The sequence below is a fragment of the Pipistrellus hanaki genome (genome assembly GCF_964339955.1).
Source record: "Pipistrellus hanaki genome assembly, chromosome: 8".
NCBI classification, from domain to species: Eukaryota; Metazoa; Chordata; class Mammalia; order Chiroptera; family Vespertilionidae; genus Pipistrellus; species Pipistrellus hanaki.
This window is the reverse complement of record NC_140510.1, coordinates 54,443,758-54,461,621: the sequence shown is the minus strand read 5'-3', so window position 1 is coordinate 54,461,621 and position 17,864 is coordinate 54,443,758. Positions and strand designations below refer to the sequence as shown.

The 17,864-nt window shown below is 58.0% G+C and overlaps 2 protein-coding genes across 2 annotated transcripts; one reads left to right on the top strand and one right to left on the bottom strand.

The window, feature by feature from the left end:
* The first annotated feature begins 1,062 nt into the window (after positions 1 to 1,062).
* LOC311626327 (G-protein coupled receptor 35-like) lies at positions 1,063 to 3,492 on the top strand. Its single transcript, XM_084891425.1, has 2 exons — positions 1,063 to 1,241; positions 2,092 to 3,492. Exons 1-2 carry the CDS (start codon positions 1,138 to 1,140, stop codon positions 3,365 to 3,367), a joined length of 1,380 nt encoding a protein of 459 aa, XP_084747551.1. The 5' UTR covers positions 1,063 to 1,137; the 3' UTR covers positions 3,368 to 3,492.
* Positions 3,493 to 12,757: 9,265 nt separating this feature from the next.
* Positions 12,758 to 17,633, bottom strand: LOC311627113 (aquaporin-12-like). Its single transcript, XM_084893355.1, has 3 exons — positions 16,976 to 17,633; positions 15,147 to 15,263; positions 12,758 to 14,789 (listed from the first exon to the last, which is right to left on the bottom strand). The coding sequence occupies exons 1-3, from the start codon at positions 17,580 to 17,582 to the stop codon at positions 14,503 to 14,505; spliced, it is 1,011 nt and encodes a 336-aa protein (XP_084749481.1). The 5' UTR covers positions 17,583 to 17,633; the 3' UTR covers positions 12,758 to 14,502.
* Between the last annotated feature and the right edge of the window lie 231 nt (positions 17,634 to 17,864).

Sequence of the window (17,864 nt, the reverse complement as noted above, 5' to 3'; positions counted from 1 at the left end):
TCCCCTAACCACTGTGGGCTCTCAGAGCTCTGTCACTCACAGCGCCACCTGAAGTGCCTGACACTCCACCCAGCTCCAGGTCTGGGGAGACAGGCTGTTCCTCGGAGCATCCCCCGGGCACCTGCTGGGTACCACCAGCTGGCAGCCGTGACCTCTCACAGAAATCCATGGGGGAAGCTCCCTCTGCCCCCTGCTCTCCTGCAGGTGGTCCTCAGTGGAGGGCCCGGGAGTCATGGCCCTTTCCTCCTACAGGCGGCCTGGTCAGGTTCTCACTGTCACCTCCGCCAGCCCCTCGGCCACCAGCCCCAGGCCTACCCTCACTCAGGCCTGGGTCCCCTGAGGGCTGCAGCATGGGGTGTGGCAAGGGTGAGGCCACCCCTGCACTAGGATACACCCCTGCACTGGGGGGGCTGGAGCCCCTCTGTGATGGAGATTTGCACACAGGGGTTTCCTGAGAGTTCTTTCCCAGCCCCACCTGGAAGGGGCGAGTGAAGCAGGATGGGCAGAGGGTGTTTCTGGGCTGGGTGACCTGAGCTGACCACTCTGAGGCTGATGGATACATGACCTCTGAGAGTCACTTGCTAAAGGCAGTTCCAGTGGGGCCTTGGGCAGGCAGTGTGCACTTCTGACCTGAAGAGGGTCCCCAGGCAGCACTCCACAGCATTCACTACACCTTCCCATCGTGACAGTACAGGTGCCTGGAGCCCCATGTGCAGCTGTGGGCCTGTCCAGCTCTCCATTGGCCTCGGAAACTAGAGGCCCTGCCAATGGGGAATGCTGGCCTAGGGTCTCTGGGTTCTCCTGCACGTGGCTGGCTTGCTGCCAGCCCTAAACCACTGGGTCTTCCTGTACGGGGCTCCCCAGCCCATGTCAATCACAGGTACTGGGGGCAGGTGGGGGCGGGGGGCGGAGAAGGGGAAGCGCTACCCAGCCAAAGCGGGCCTGCTTGAGGCTGGAGGCCCTGCTGCAGCTCAGGTCACCCTGTTGCAGAGCTGCGGCCAGGAAGGAAGGGTGTGCAAGGTGTCATGCACCGCAGGCAGGGGTACTGGAGACATGAAGGCCAGGAGGGAGGCTCTGGGAGGTACCGCCTACCTGCCAGATACCTCAGAGACAGGGCCCCGCCCACTGGAGGAGAGCATGAGGGTGGTGACCACAGCCTTGGGGCCGATCCAGCCCGTGCAGCCTGGATGTGTGCAGAGTGGCCGCAGCCCAGATCCTCAAGGCCCTGGCTTCCCATATTGGTGAGTACGCCCCAGTCAGGCCTCTCACTCTGAAATGTATTTATTTATTCCTTGCCCGAGGACATTTTTCCATTGCTCTTTAGAGAGAGTGGAAGGGAGGGATGGAGGGGAAAGGAGAGAAACATCTTGTGAGAGAAAAAGTGATTGGTTGCCTCTCACATTTCTCTGGATCTCCTGACCGGAGGCTTTTGATCTCCTGGCAGGCGCTGGGGATCAAACCTGCAATCAGATATTTGCCCTTGACTGGGAATCGAACCGATGACCTTTGGTGCATGAGCCAACACTGTAACCACTGAGCACCGGCCACGGCAGGCCTTCACTCTCCCTCACCTCGTGGCCGCCAAGAGGGCTTCCAGGAGCGGGGGGCAGCTGGCCCTCATGCCTCCTTGTGAGTCCCAGCCCGGGGCCATGCCTGAGTGCAGCAGCAGGTCCTGAGCTTTTGAGGAAGGACCATGGGCCAGCTCTGCCTCCCAGAGGAGTCTGGGGACCCCGCTGCTGGGGCCGTGGGTGGGTAACGCCTGGACAGGCCCACATGGCCCTGGGGGACAAGGTTACTTTGTATGGGCCTAGGTCAGCCAAGGTCCTGAGCTGAGCTAAAGCCTCCAGTCAGGAGGCCCAGAGAAGAGCCCCTACAGAGCCCCCTGCCTGGCAGGATGCCCCTGGGCAGGGCTGGCTGTCCACAGTCTTCAGGGGCTTTAGTGGGTTAGGAGAGGGGGCACCCTGATCCAGGTTGTGTGGGAGCCTGGGACTGGCACAGGAAGTGGCGGGGAGGGAGAGAAAGCTGGGGGGGGGGGGGGGGGAGGGGAGGAAGAAGGGAGAGAGGCTGCAGCATTTCCCTCTCGGCCCCCAGGAGAAACAGCCTGCTGAAGCTCCCACCATCCTCCCGCCCTCTCAGGCTGCCAGCCATGGTGCCTGTGGCCGAAGGCCCTGGGAACCACTCCAACAGCTGTAGCACAGACAGGGGCACCCTGTCGCAGGAGGCGACCGTTGCCTCCATCTGCTTCGTCCTGGTGCTGGGCCTGCTGCTCAACAGCCTGGCGCTCTGGGTGTTCTGCTGCCGCCTGCGCAGGTGGACGGAGACCCGCATCTACATGGTCAACCTGGTGGTGGCCGACTGCCTGCTGCTGCTGAGCCTGCTGGGCGTCCTGCACACGCTGAGCCAGAGGGTGGGGGCCCCAGAGGGCCCCCTGTGCAGGGTCCTGCAGAGCTTCTATTACGTCAACACCTACATGAGCATGTGGCTCCTCACAGCCATCGCCGCCGACCGCTACGCCGCCCTGCACTTTCCCCTGCGGGCCCGGGCTTGGCGAGGCCCCCGCCAGGCTGCCCTCACCTGCGCAGCCCTCTGGCTGCTGGTCGTCGGGGCCGTGGCCCTGCCTGTCGCCTGGCTGCGTCCAGGGGAGAGCTTCTGCTTTGGGCGGGGCCACACACGGGGCCCCAGGGCCCTCATCTTCTCCCTGCTCCTCTTCTTCCTCCCGCTGCTCATCCTGAGTTTCTGCTCTGGCCGGGTGCTCCGGCGCCTCCACCGTGAGTGGACACGGGCACAGCCCCAGGCCACCACCCCCATCCTCAAGGCCCTCTGCGTGGTGACGGCCAACTTGGCCACCTTTATGCTCTGCTTCCTCCCACTGCACGTGGCCTTGCTGGCCAAGCTCGTGGCCCAGTGGGTGAATGCAGCCTGCCCCACCATCCAGAGGGTGGCCACCTTTGTGCAGGTGGCCTCCCGCATTGCCAACGCCAACTGCTGCCTGGACGCTGTCTGCTACTATTTCGTGGCCACGGAGTTCCAGGAGGAGGTGGGGGCCGTCCTCGCCAGGCCCTGGCCTCTCTGGGGAAGGATGCAGGGTGTTCCTGCCTGTGGCCATTCCGACCTGGGCGCCCAGGGGGAGGCAGCGAAGGAGAGCGGCACAGGAGTGGGCCCCCGCACACCCCTGCAGCATGAGGCGGGGGGCATCCAGGCCCCCACAGAACCACTCTCTTCCTGCTGCCACAGTGTCTGCAAGAAGCAGCCTCCCTGCCAAGACCGGTTTGGCTCAATGGATAGAGCGTCGGCTTGGGAACTGAAGGGTCCCGGGTTCGATTCCGGTCAAGGGCATGTACCTTGGTTGCGGGCACATCCCCAGTAAGGAGTGTGCAAGAGGCAGCTGATCGGTGACTCTCTCTCTCATCGATGTTTCTAACTCTCTATCTCTCTCCCTTCCTCTCTGTACAAAAATCAATAAAAATATATTTAAAAAAAAAAAAAAAAAAAAAAAAAGAAGCAGCCTTCCTGAGTGCAGCCTGACTTGGGTGCGGGCTCAGAATGATGGGTCCTGGAGTCAGGGCTTTGCCTCTGCAAATAGAATTTAACCAAAAAACTAAAGGACTGCCAGCACACGGGTCTTTTCCCTCAAAGCCCAGCTTCTAGGGTGCTCTCTCCCTTGTCCAGCCCTCAAGCTCTGCGGTGCAGAGTGGCCCTGTTTTGGCCAGGTTGAACTCTGACCTCCACCCTCCACTCGCTGAGCACTGGAAGACCGGGAGAGGGTGTTACAGAGAACCAAGACATCATTTCTTCTGTTACCTCCAGGTCATAGCAAGATACAAAGCCTACTGAAGTTCGGGGTCTCCAAAAGCCTCCAACCATTGCAACAAAACCTGACTAGGTCCCAGGGCTGCAGGGCAACCATGTCTCCACTCGGGGTCCCATTTAAAGAGACACAGCCGTCAAATGAGTTTAAATAAATTCTTTTTAAAAAAGGTTTAACTAGATTCTTGAAGAGAATCAGAGAGATCACCTTCCTTACCTTTGGGGGTGCTGCTCAGGCCCCTTTCCTCCCCACTCCACCTCCTCAGCTCCACCCACAGTGTCCCCTCTGCATGAGTCCCCTCTCCCTCGGCAGGCTCAGGCCTGATGCCTGAAACTCCAGGCCCCGTAGTGTGTGAAGTTTCTCCCACCAGGTCCTGGAGAGGGACCAGGAAGAGGAGGGGCCTTGGGCTCAGGCTGTTGGCAAACTTGTGGGAGGAGCAGGGCTCAGCTACTGTGTGTCCCCACCTTGCCTCAGCACCCTGGTCGGGGCAGCCCCTGGAGTCACCTTCCAGGACTGATCCTTTTGGGGAATCGGGTGCCAGAGGCCCAGGCCTCCCAGCCTGGGGGCAATGCTGGGGCACAACTGGCTGCTTCCTGAGGGCGGCCAGACCAGACCCATGCCCTGAGGAGGGGCCACCATCCTTGATAGGAACTGATTACACAGTCTCTGTGCCTCAAGCCCTGGAGCAAAAGCCTGGGTTGCTGTCCCCGGTGCTGCTCACCTTGCTCCCAGGCCTGCATCCAGCACCTGGCAGAGAAGGGGGTGGAGCTTCCGGTGGAGGAGCTGGGCCAGGTTGATGAGATGGAGGGTGGGGGGAGCCTGCTTCACACCCCCTCAGGCCCAGGCCCCACCACCGTCTTCTCCCCTTTCCTTGGCAGAGTGGGTCTGGGTGGGGGCGGGGGTAGAGATGTGACACGTCCCCCTCCAGTGGTGTATGCTCTGTGGGGCTGAGGGCCACTGATCCAACCTGTTCTCTCACCAAAGAGGATTCTGGGTCACAAAAAGGCAGGGAGTGCCCACGCAGCTGTGTCCAGCTGCGATTAAAGTTTTGCCAAATTAGCAAAGGGAATATGCATCTTCACTATGACCCAAACCAACTTCATAAAAGTAACATGCTCAACAGAAACATGGCCAGGGCATGAGCAGGCAATGCAGGGTGTGGAGAGAGGGGTGCAAGCCCTCCAATAGTCGGCAGAGCAGGGTCTGGGATGGTCTTAGGCCATTCCCATGATAAAACATAACAGGCCAGGGAGATTATTTTTTACAGTCGGGCACCGGGGAGCCGGCATGGGAAGGATGCCAGCATGGCCGGGTTCTGGTGGGAGCCCCTTCCTGGTTCACAGCAGCTTTCTCACTGTGACCTCACGCAGCAGAAGGGGTGAGGGAGTTCCACGGAGTCCCTGTATGAGGGCACTGAAGCCATTCATGAGAACTTGTACTCCACAGCTGCCCATCCTCCACCTGAGCCTGCCGTCGCATTGCTGGCCTCTGTGGGGAGCCCAGGTGCTGGGCGCAGACACTGGGTCTGCTCACAGAATAGCCCTCCAGGGGTCCAGGGGCGTCCTCCAGCCGGCTCCCTGAGTGCATGTTCAGGCGCCTCTCTCCCCAGCTGTCTTCTCTTGGTCCGTCTGCACTCTGGGGTCCCTCAGATCCAGGGTCAGCCTCACAAGGTGCGGCTCCAGACATGACTACACCTCAGGCCTATGCCCATGATTTGGAGTCTGGAGAGCACAGGGACCCGAAGGACAAGAAGCTGCCCTCTTGCTGGCCTGACTCCAGGAGCCAGACCCATAGGACCCTTTGCAGGGCCTGGCCAGGACTCCTGGGGGTGACTCCTGGGCCAGGGAGGATGAGGGGCCAAGGTGGGCACTCCCACCAAACACCCCTGTTCAGTCACAGCGTTTGTGGGCAGACAGACAGACATGAGCAGAGCCAGGTTGCCAGGGCAGAAAGCCCCAGGTGCCCAGCAAGGGGCAAAACTGGGAAAACACAAACCTTATTCCCACCTTCCACCCTCCCCTAGCGTATCGCTGGTCATGCGGCTTAGGCCCTGACCCTTTCCTCCCCAGAGATAACATCTAGGCCTCAGCTATCTTTCAGCTCCAGGCCCAAAAAAGCAGCAACACCAGACAAGCTATGCCTTGGCTGCCTCAGGACCAGCTACAGTGACCGATGACCCCCTGCCCTGGCACTGACTGGTCAGTGGAGACCACTGACCCTGTAAGGACACACCTGGAAAGCTGATGAATATTTTATTGAGACCCTCCCCTAAAATTCTCACCTGCAAGAGACATAAATATCCTCTGTGTCAAGGGTCACCTTGGGTCAACAAGGGTCACCTCTCTCTTCTCTCTTCTTCCCTCTAAGGCCGCAGTCACCATGACTACACCTCAGGCCTGTCCAGGTAACTAGAGCCAATGCCCATGATTCAGAGTGGTCCATCTGGTCTGAAAGGTTGGCGACTGCTGCTCTAAGGGACCCCAGGAGACCAGGGGCGCAATGGGCATTGGCAGCTCATCCCAATCTTACCCCCAACCCTGTCTCCAAGGCCCCTTTTCTCTGACCTCCTAGGGAGCCAAAGCAGCCCAGCCTCAGCTCTCCTGTGGCTTCCTCCATGCTCAGCTCCTCCCTGGGGCACTGCCCAGCCTTCATACACATCCTGTCTCAGTGTGTCTTTGCTGCTGCCAGTAAACTCTAGCTTTGCTGCACGGTGTCTCTTGGCTGAAATATTCCTTCAAGACAAGAACCGAGGTATCGTCATCTTGCTGGTAACAGAAGGACCCATTCTGCCTGCTGCTTTCTATCTGAGTGACCCTGAGAAACAGCCCTGGACTTGCCTGGAGGCCCCTGGAGGACCCCTGTCTGTGACATGGAGGTCAGGTCAAGAGGCCCCACATGGTCACCAATTTCCCTGTCAAATGCTGTGATGGCTCTACATCAGACTTGAGAGGCTTTGCCCCTCTGGGAGAGCCCCAGCAACAGCCTGTCTCAGGGTGTTGGTTTTGGGGCCTGAAAATGAGGAAGTCTTGACAAGGATGAGATAAATAGCCACCATCTGTGACATCCAGTGGCGATGGCTCTGACGAAACAGAAACAGTCACCAGTGTCGAGGCTGCGGCCAAAGATCCTCAGGAAGGTGTTGGCAATGTTACTCGCTGGGTCGGGTGGGGCCACATCTTAGGAAAACGTTGAGCAAAGAGCAGCCTTTGAAGAGCAGCCGTCCGGGCCTCGCTGGGGGATCTGGGCCTGTGGGAGATGATTTTGTGCCTTTGTGAGCCAGGAGGTGGCCTGAGCTAGAAGCATTTGGTTCACGTAGAGTCAAGTCCAAGTTTCTAAGACAGAAGGTTGGATGAGAATAGGAGGGAACCCGGGCAAGGAAATCTACCCTTTGACATGTGTTTAAAGGAATAGCGGTTACGTGTCTGTCAGCAGGTCCCAGGCACAGTTACAGCAGGATTAGTAACGAGAAAGACGGGGCTCTGAGGCCTGCCATCTGAGGGGGCCCCACCTGGAGCTGAAGGGGGTGGTGGGATGATCTGAGCCTATAGCCTCAGTGCTTTGTCGGTGGTAGACCCCCAAAATATTAGTCACTCCACATGGGGAGGGGCTGATCAACAAGCCTTTGCCATTCCCCGTGTCCTTGCCGGGGACGACGAGGCAGGCAGGGGGTTCCGATATGGTAACTGTGACAGGGACGTATCATGTGGCTCCCAGCAGGGGCCTCATGGTCTCAGGTATGTCTCTGAGGAGGTTAGTCTGGCCACATGCTGCACCGCTGAGATGGGGCAGGCAGACATCACAAGCTTCCCGGGGGCTACAGGGGGCACCCCACATTTACCGAGGGTGACAGGGCTGCCCTTGTTGGTGCAGGTATTGAACGTGAGAAGCGGAGGAAGCAGGTGCAGAGGGAGATTCGGGGATGAAAATGGTGGGGAGTGGGGTGAGGGATGCTCTCCCCCTGCCCACTCTTGGTCCCTGAGGCCTGGCACTGCACCCTCAGTGGCATGGGGAGTGTCTCATGTGCTTCCCACCTTTTCATGACCCTCTCTGAGAGCTTTCTGTTCCTCAGACCCACTGACCCCGTCCACACCATGTTCATCTGGATCTGGCCGCTCCCGGGGAGGCAACAGGAGGCTTCGTCAGCATCCCCAGTCACACAGCCGATTGTGATTCTTCTAGGACAGACTACCTGTAGGCGTGCACCCTGCTGGGCAGACACCAGCAGGTAAGTTCAGGATTCCAGGTGAAAAAAGACAGAGCCTGAACGGCAAAACACCACACATCACAGGTGCGTCTCCGGCCAGGGAGCGAGTCTCTGGTATCTTGGGGGTGGAGGCTGCAGTGCGGCACACTCTCAGCTTCTGGTTGTGAAGCCACAGGCAGAACTGTCACGCACGGGGCTGCACTCACACCCTGTCACAGGCGGGACACTCAGAGCCGGATCCCAAGTCAGAGTCCCGGCTGGCGGCTGTGGCTGTAGCTGACCAGCTCAGTGACCCGCATGGACGGTTGCTGGGCAGTGTCGGGTGCTGGACGTGGTACTGTGCCCTTCATACAGAAGAGCCTCCTCGGCCATGGCCGGTGCTCAGTACCCCAGGTTACAGTGGCCAGACCGTTCCGCCTCATTCACAGGATTCTTCAGGGTTGCTGGGGCGAGGCCTGTTGTCCTCCAAGTGGTGTGAGCTTTGCCCCCCTGCCAGGTGACACTCTCTGAGAGTGCTGAGAATTGAAGGACAGCTGGATGCCCACGACTGGGTTCATGTCCCATGGCAGTCAGTGGCAGTGGGCTGAGCCAAGGGGGCCCACGGGGGCCCAGGGTCAAGCTGTGGTGGCAGGGTCTGCAGCTGCCAGCTCTCAGGCCCTGCCCTGCCAAGTTCTAAACTACCCACAGTCCTCAGTTCCAACTGTTTTTGGGAGTGGCCAGGCAGGGGCTGAGGTCAGAGGTGGCCGGGGAGGGGTGACTATTTGATGTCTAAGGTTCCTTCCAAATGCAAGACCAGACCTTTGGGCAGGGGAGGGTAGTCAGGGGTCCTGGACAATCTTTGTCACCCTCACCATTTGCCTGTGGACCTGGCTGAGGAGTGGCAGTTTGACCTGGGCGCTTTTCCGAGTTGAGGTTAGGGTGTGTGCCAGGAGAGGGTTCAGGAGACAGAGCCTGCCCGTGAAGGGTCACAGCTGAGCTCAGACCCCTCTGGAGTGTGCTCTGGAAAACCCTGTTTGAGAAGTGTTACTCGGGGTCAGAGAGGGGCTGGAGAAGAGGGGTGCCTTGGGGAAACAAGTTTGGGAGAAGACAGTCCCTTGGTAGGATAAAAAGAAGCTAGGAAAGTTCCTAGGCAAGTGGAATGGGGAAACTGAGACAAGAACATTAAACAAGGCTAAACAGTTTGGGCAGCTTGCAGCCAGATAGTGAATTGCAAGACCTTATCTTCCCCAACCAAGAGCAAAAGATTCATATCCTCCTCCCCAACCAGGAAATATATCGCTTAAATCACCCTGGCCTGGGAAAATGGAGAACAAAAGACCCAATTAATGCCATTTGTGCCAGCCATATCCAAGGACAGATGAAGTTGGGGAATAAATAACAAAAAACCCTTAAAACCAGACAGACCTGATAAAGGTAAAATAGACCTAAGAATAATCCAAAACTCCCCTATACACGCATTTTGATGCACCAGCATATTAAAAATTTACCTGTAAAGCTGATGAATATCCTGGTGAAACCCTCCCCTAAGAGTCTCAATTGTAGAATAAAAAAAAAGGATAGAAAGCCCTCAGGACAAATATTCCATGCGAGCTCACTTTAGGGCCCTCCCATGCCCCTTACTGGGCAAGAACTTTTTGTTTCGAAGGGTCCCACAGGACTTGCAACCAGGGGAGCAGTGGGCAGAGGCAGCTCGGCCCAGGCTCACCCCCTGATCCTGTCTCCAGGGCTCCCTTTTTCTCTGACTTCACAGTGAGCAGCAGCACCTCACCGGCCGCACTTCTCTCCTACATTTCTAGAGGACCTTCTGAGAGCATCACCTAGACTCTCCCTGTTATTCCTTCTCCCCCAATATCTTCCTTTGTTTCATTGTCCCTGCATTAATACACATCCCCTCGAACCCATCTGAACCAATATCGCAAAATCTTTCCGACACGAAGTCAAGAACCCACACATGGCAGGCAGGCCTCTGCCCACTGCAATCCTTGTCCAGTCCTTGTCCAGAGCTGGATTTAGGGTTGAAGGATGGGGTGGGGTGCGGGCGCTGGTGGTGGCAGCGTCCACCAGGCAGGTCCTCGAGAGCCATCAGCACATTCAACGGTGAGTTGTGAAGTAAAGGATGCCTTGTGCTGACAATTTCCCCCCAACTTAGTTTAAACTAAAATTTAGTTAGCTGGCCAGGTTAGTCTTATAAGCAGAGTTAATCCAACTCTTGGTCCACCGCGACGTTCTGGGGCCTGGAGAGCCGACCACACCCAAATACCCTCTTTCCCTGTCCAGGGCAGAGAAGGGACTGCACGGGAGGGTCCCCTTCTAAGCGAGTTCCATTTGGGAACCGCAGCCGTGGAGTCATAACAGTGCCTGACATCCGTGTGCTAATCATTCATCACTCAGCCACACAGTGAGACCACAGGAGGGACAAGTCACAGGGGCTTCACATGAGAACTAACACCTCCGTGTCTGGGTCAATAGAAGGAACTTATTAGGTAATAGCGATAAAAACGTCCCATGTCCATGGTCTAGAAATCGAGTAAGATGGAGACTACTTACTAACGAGAGTCACACTGATAGAAGGTACATTTATAAAACATACCCCAAACTGTAATTCTCTCAGGCCTTCATTTGAAATGCTATGTGATCACTTAAAAAATAAAATAAAATCAAGAAAAATATATCAAAATTATTTTAGAAGACAGAACGACACTTTTGCTGTGTTTCTGGATTATTTTATTACACAGACCGGCAACAAACTATTGTGCTTGCTCCCCTACAAACAGAATGACGCAGAGGTCGGGTCCCAGTCACCTGCAGTTATAGGCGTTGCCTGAGAATCATTATCTGAGTGTCTCCTTTTGAGTCACTGGTTGATTACTTAGGAAAAAACAAGAGAAAATGTCAGCAGAGAGAAACGTCTGGCGGTGGCAGCCTCCCCAGACAGCAGGGCGACTGGTGCTGGGACTCCCTGACACGGCAGCCGGTGCAGCTGTGACTCCGAGGCCTTGTGATGCGGTCCCTCTGGAAGCCACAGTCCGGCGGGGAGGATGTGGGAATGCAAGGGCAAACTTTGGGCGGAAACTGTGCTGTGAGATGGAGTTCATGTGAAGTGAAGGGTTTGGGTTCTTGGTACGTGAGTGGATTTGGGGACCTTGTGTGGGAACTGCTTCCCCTCCTGACACGTAGAACAGAGGCCTGTAAACCCGCCCTTCCGCAGCGCCAAGTGGATGTGCTGAGCGGGGCCCAGCGGGATGGCCTGAGCCCACAGAGGTTGTGAATTTGGAAGTCTAGAGCAGTGGTCGGCAAACTCATTAGTCAACAGAGCCAAATATCAACAGCACAACGACTGGAATTTATTTTGAGAGCCAATTTTTTTAAACTTAAACTTCTTCTAACACCACTTCTTCAAAATAGACTCGCCGTGGTATTTTGTGGAAAAGCCACACTAAAGGGGCCAAAGAGCATCCTCTGAACAAAAGGGGTTAGCACTCTAATGAATGCCACGTGAGACTGTTCTTGGCCCTGTGGGGAGTAGATGGCCTCAGGGCAAAAATTGGTGAGCGCCACCCAGTGGTGACAACTGGAAGCTGTTGATTGAGACCACTTTCAAAGGACACAAAGTAATCCTGAAACCTGAAGTCTCTACACGTCCTCAGTGATGTCAGAGAAGATGGGAAGTGAATATGTTCATACAGTTGCACAGCAGCAGGGGAATGCAAGCAGGTACTCATGTCCCTGACCAGGGCGCCTCGGTCCCCGGACACCGACTTTGGAACCCCTGAGGGGCTGTGGGATTCCACTGCCAGGGTCAGGGTCCTGAGAGCAGCTTGGCATTGACCAAGTGCTGCCTGGTTTGTGGACAGCAGCCAGCTGGGTGCTGGTCACCCAGTCCCTGCGTGAGTCCCTGGTCCTGCGGTGGTGCTGGGCGCTGGTGCTAGACAATGTGGTGACTGGAGCTGGGCCTGGGATGCTGGACTGGACGCTGGACACACACTTGGCCCCCACCTGGCTTCACCCCTGCCTCGAGCACAGAGAGGCAGCGACGTAGCCACCAACCAGCCACAGCCTGGTGGCCATCTGGGCTGTTAGCTTCGGGCTGGTCTGGGCCCCCGTGCACACCTGCTGTGCTCCCGCCATCCTGGCTGCAGTGCAGGGGTAGCGGGGGGACTCACCTGCACCAGGGCAGGAGGAGACACCAGGCCAAAGCTGAGAGAGCGAAGCCCGAATGCGTTGCGGGGCTCAGGGCAAAGCAAGAATGCAGACCTCTCACAAGGTGGGAAAAGGGGCCACGATGGGACTAAAACAGAAAGCTTTTCCCTCGAATCAACCAGAACAGGGCTCACAATGGTCCATGAGCGACCACAATGTAAACTCACGCGGCTGGTGTGACTTACATGGACCGCAATAAGTAACACCTGGTTAATGAGAGCTCTTGATGGATCCTGAGATTTTCCTGGCTTCCTTTTCTGCAGATTCATTAATTAGGTCATCAAACACAGCAATGCCATATTTGGTAATCTAATCAAAAGCAACACCAGCCACTCTTGCCAAATGTAATGGTTGCAAATCATTTAGACAATTATTAATTTCAGGAAGGCCGAAGGCTCTTTCTGTGATGGGAACATGACAGATTTCCCCAGAGCATGTTACAGGCTGTGAAATTATTTTGAAACACAAGTTTTAGTACATTTAGAGCTGATGATTCTCAGAACAACAACAACAACAACAACAAAAAACACAAAACACTATACAAATCAGTTTTGAAATGCAAATCCATACAGTGCCATTTTAATGTTCCCCCTGATATTTCTTCTCATGTGGGGATCATACAAGAATCTGATTCATGATTTACATATAATTGAAAACACATGTTTGTAATTGTATTGTTGTATCTCCAAATATATGGAAAAAATAACTTTTGCCTAGCCTGTTTGGCTCAGTGGATAGAGTGTCGGCCTGCGGACTGAAGGGTCCCTGGTTCAGGTCTGGTCAAGGGCACATGCCTGAGTGGTGGACTCGGTCCCCAGTGCGGGGGCATGCAGGAGGCAGCCAATCAATGATTCTCTGTCATCATTGATGTTTCTATCTCTCTCCCTCCCCCTTCCTCTGAAATCAATAAAAACATATTTTTAAAAAAAGAAAAAATAACTTTTAACTTCTATGTCAGTAATTGGTTCATCAAAACTTTATATGAACATTGTATTCTTTTCCACTGAATGCAGTTCCTTAAATTTAATTTGTGTTTCCAATCTTAATGGATATTGCTTACCATACTGATTGCATCTAAAATAGAAATTCTAGCTCCTCGAATCATCCTGATAATTTCCTGGTTCACAGGCTTTGTTGCAATGTCTACGTGCCCATTTTTCTTGTACTAATTTACTGATAATGTTTACTGCCTGAGCATCAGCAGTTTCTGTCCTGGAAGCAGTTGTGCAGAGACCAGAGGGACCTTGGGGACAGACATGCCAGCTGCCTCCCACCTCGGGCCCTGGTGCTGCCTGAGGACCCCTCTTTCTTCCAGGGGCTGCCACCTCTGCTCTGCGTGCTGCTGCTGCAGTGCCCGCCCCTCCCCCAGCACCGCCTGCTGGACCACACAGGCCTCCTCTGAGGGGGGCTGGTGGCCCTCTCCACCCCTGTGCACTCACTCGGGGCTCTCTTTCTGGAAGCCTCCGCCCAGCACTCTGGAAGACGCGCAGCTGGCTCTCAGGCCCTAATGCTAGGTGTCCCGGCTCCCTTACTCTCCGGGGGCCACTCCATGGAGGGGAGGAGGCTGGGGTTCAGACAGAGCAGCCGCACTGCCAGGCTGGGTTGAGGAGCCATGGGAAATGGGGTGGGGGTTCTCTCCTGGACCTTCCCTGGGTGGTGCCTCAGGGAGAAGCTGACCAGGACCTGTCTTTGGTTCTCCCTCCTGTCCTCAGCTGGATGGTAGGGTGGGGCCTTGGGCTGGATGGGGCTCCAGGACCCCCAGCTGAGGGGCCTCTGGCCTCTTGGGGTGAAAGATTCCAGGTCCACTCTGGGGAGGAAATGGCTGAGGAGTGAGGGGGGAGGGGGGAGAATCTCTGCCCTGAAGGCCCTGTGATTGGCAAGGGTTAACCTGGCTTTGAGGACCTGCTGCCTTGAGGTCCAGGGTGCTGGTGGATGAAGGGGTTGGGGGCCCTTTGACTGGCCCACTCCCCTGCAGCCTCAGGCTCCAGGCACCACCCATAACCTCCCAGCAGAGTTCAGGGTGTCCTAGCCACTCGAGCTCCCTGGGCCGCAGTGCAGGGGTGTGTGCAAGGCAGCCAGGAGCCCTCTATGGGAGACTCCGCCTTCAGGTCCTCCCAGGCCCAGGCTGCCTGCCTGCACTTTGGCCTTTCCTCCTCGGTCTTGGCTTTGATTCTGACTCTGTCAGGAAGAGGCGGGACAGACCTTGTGAAACGATGCGGGGGACTAAGACCAGCCTCCGCCTCTTCAGAGGCCTCTGCTAGGCCAGGGAGACGGGCAGGGCTGGGGCGGTTTATTGACGGATGGTTTCTGGGGAGGCAGTGGGGGCGGGCTTCGTGCCCCTCAGCCAGGGGCCTGGCCTCCACATGGAGCTCCACAGGGAGCCCAGTGGCTGCTGCCTCGCCCGCCTCTGCCTGGGCTCCTGGCCTCTGCAGCCCTCTGTGGGTGTCTGGGTGCCTTCAGGCCCCGGGGCTGGCTTCCCTTTGGGGGTTCGATACTTGTTCTTCTGACCGTACAGCAGGTTCCTCTGGAAAAGGCGGGGAAGGTGGCCGTGGTACAGCAGGACGGCCAGCACCATCCCTGCAGGAGACAGAGTGTCAGACATAGGGCCCTCGGGCTTCTTGCAGCCTGAGACACCTGAGCACCCCCCCTCCCCCGCCAGGATGGGGGCAGGGGATTGTAGACCTGGGTCTGGGGAGCTTGCAGACCTGGGCTGGGGTAGGGGGTGCCAGCAGCCTGGGAACTTGACCCAGCTCCCTCCCCTCCCCAAAGGAAGCAGCCCCTGAATGGACTCTCCATCAGAAAGCTGGACCCTGCAGGCTGGCCTACCAGGATGTTTGTGTGGCCTGTTCCCCAACCATGAGCCACGCCCAGGGCTAGCCCTGCCTCTGCCCCTGGGAGCTCCTGGGGTCCCCAGTGACCCCCGCCAGCCCTTACCTGTCAGAGGGCCCAGCCAGTATACCTGGGCATACTCCAGCAAGGTGTGCCCTGAGCAGTGGAAGGTAACTGAGGCGGCCAGGGTGGGGTTGAAGAAAGCAGATGTGAGGGGTCCAGCTGTGGAGGAAGCACAGACAGGCCTCATGTGGTCCTACCTGGACCAGAGCTTCCCTTCAAAATCTCCACCCTGAATCCTACTGTGCCTTGGCCTAGGGGGGCTCTTGGCACCCAGACAGGGAGACCAACAGAAAGATAGGGAGGCAGATAAAGACAGACAGACAGACAGACAGACAGAGACAAAGATTGTGGAACATAGCAGCACCAGGACTGAGGGGAGATTTGGACGAGCAGCCAGAGCCGGGCCAGCGTCCCTGAGCCCCAGGCCAGGCAGACCCCAGTGAGCAGGGGCCTCCCGGGGCAGGTCTGGGCCTCGTGGACAGGGAGCCTGAAGCCTACAGGTGGAGGCCAGGCGTGGTCAGTGGTGCTGACTCTGCGGGAGGCGCCTGGGTGGGTCCTGTGCAGACAGCAGGAGCTCCTGGGTGCCACCTCAGGGGGGTGTTTAGGCCACCTGGCCGCAGAGCTCTGTGCCAGCAAGCTCTCTGCTCAGCCCTGCCTCAACTCCCCCGCCTGTGCATGGGGCCCAGTGGCAGCTTTCTGGCCATTGGTGGCCAAAGTGCCACAGTCAGCAACACAGAAAGTGGGCCCTCAGAGCTGGTTCTGCCCTCCCTGCAGACCCCAGGAATGGAGGCCTTGGAGAGCTCGACCTCAGCCCCTTCCTGCTGTGTCTTCCCCACGCCTGGAGCCTGACAGCTGCCCTGAGCGCAGCCACGGCCATAGGCGCCCTTCCAACGGAGCTTGACAAGTGCAGGGCTCCGGTCCACACCCAGCACAGGAGCACCGCAGCCACTCCCGGAGAGGCGCTGCTGTCCTACCCTGACCCCATCCCCGGTGCCGGGGGGTAGGGGAGTGTGCAACCCAGCAGGGTCCTCCTGGGGCAAATCCCACAGACCTCAGGGCCCAGCCTGGCTCCTCCATGTCCTGGCCCAGCTCTGTCCACAACTCAGGGACAGCTGGAAAGTGAGGTCTGTGGTCACTTGCTCTCACTTTTCCACGAAGGTGGGAAAGGCCCCGTCACACTGGGGCCAGGCCCAGGCAGGGGACCTCAGAATAGGTGACCTCCATCTAAGGGCCAAACGCAGAGCAGGGCCGGGGGAGGCTCAGGGCAGCTCCCACAGGGGCTGAGGGACCAGCCAGTACACCTGGGCATATTTGGTCAGTGGTGGGGGCAGGAACCCCAAAGCGGGATGGAGTGTCTGCTGCCACCTCATTAGGCTCTTGGTGCCGACAAGGGAGGTGGAGACTTGGGTGAGGAAGAAAGGACAGGACCCGGCAACCTAGGAAGGGGTGACAAGACGCAGGGCTTGCAGCCTGGAGCCTGGGCCGCACCCTGGAGAAACGGCTGGCTGCCCATCTGCCCCTGACCTCCCCAGCCGGCCACCTTGCTTCCTTAGACAAGCATTTCCGTGTCCACGCTGCTATGCAGAACACTCACCGCGTATAGTGAGTGGGCCTTCCCGCTGGTTCAGCTTCTGGAAGGAGCTTGGAGTGTGGGGAGGCCTAGCCAGGAAGGAGGCCCTGACGGGGAACTGGGGTCCCACCAGCCCCACCGGTCACACCACCACCCGCTTCCCAGGGAATGGCCTCCCCAGCGTCTGTGGCTCGCAGGCCCCTCAGCTGGCAGCCCCTTTCCTGCCCACAGCTGCTGGCAGTACGGCAGCCGCCGAGGCAGAGGTTCGGAGGAGACGCAGGAGAGAGACGCCAGGTCTCACCTGTGTAGGCACTGACGGTGACCAGCAGGGCCACAGCTGGCACTCTGTAGACGGGAAGGCTATTCCTGAGGCGGAGGAGGGCCAGATGGAAGACGAAGGCGCAGGCGCCTTCCACCAGCGCGCCGTGGGCGACGGTCGTGCGCAGGGCCGAGCTGCAGTGTTCGGCCATGAGGTTCTGCAGGACGTGCAGGTCGCTGAGCTCCCAGGCCCAGTAGAGCCGGGTCAGGGCGCAGGCCGCCTGCATGCCCAGCCCCTGGGCCGCCAGCTTGAGCAGAGTGCCAAGCAGAGAGGCCTCAGCCAGCAGGAGCTCCTGCAGGGACACCGTGGGGTTGGCCGAGGCCCAGTCAAAGGTGGCCCCGTGTGCCAGGAAGAGCAGGAACAGCAGGGTCAGCAGCAGGTCGGGCCCGAAGCCCCCGGCCCAGGGGCCCAGCTCTGCCAGCATCCGCATCTCCAGGCAGCAGGCCCCCAGCTGGGCCGAGCCTGCCACCCCCAGGGCGAAGCTGACGTAGGCACCTTTGGGGAGCAGGGCCTTGGCCGCCCTCCTGGCCGCCTGGCACAGGGCAATGGTGGCCAAGAAGAACAAGAGAGACACGTTCAGACCAGCCATCGGCCCGGGGGCTCTATGGAGCCAGACTGAGCAGGGGACCTGAGCTGACGTGTCGGGGCTGACCCACCCCAGCACCCAAGGGCGGGGGAGCCGTGGAAGCGTCCATCTGGGCTGGCACTCCTGGGAACGCCACACCTGCACCCTCACCTCCATCCCACCTGCTGCAGACCCAGGAGCAGAGCCAGGAACGCCCACAGCGGACCGGCCCTCAGCGAGGCGTCTTCCCCAGGGTGTGAGACACACCGGGGCACTCACCCCACTCGGCCAGCCCAGGGCTGCAGC

What these genes read in the sequence shown, in the direction of transcription:
- LOC311626327 (XM_084891425.1), top strand. Translation starts at nt 1,138, where the DNA reads ATGAGGGTGGTGACCACAGCCTTGGGGCCGATCCAGCCCGTGCAGCCT. An exon ending in GGCCCTGGCTTCCCATATTG is followed by an intron (nt 1,242 to 2,091) that starts GTGAGTACGCCC and finishes CTCGGCCCCCAG; the next exon opens with GAGAAACAGCCTGCTGAAGC.
- LOC311627113 (XM_084893355.1), bottom strand. Translation starts at nt 17,582, where the DNA reads ATGGCTGGTCTGAACGTGTCTCTCTTGTTCTTCTTGGCCACCATTGCC. An exon ending in CACCGTCAGTGCCTACACAG is followed by an intron (nt 15,264 to 16,975) that starts GTGAGACCTGGC and finishes CTTCCTCCACAG; the next exon opens with CTGGACCCCTCACATCTGCT. An exon ending in CTGGCTGGGCCCTCTGACAG is followed by an intron (nt 14,790 to 15,146) that starts GTAAGGGCTGGC and finishes TGTCTCCTGCAG; the next exon opens with GGATGGTGCTGGCCGTCCTG.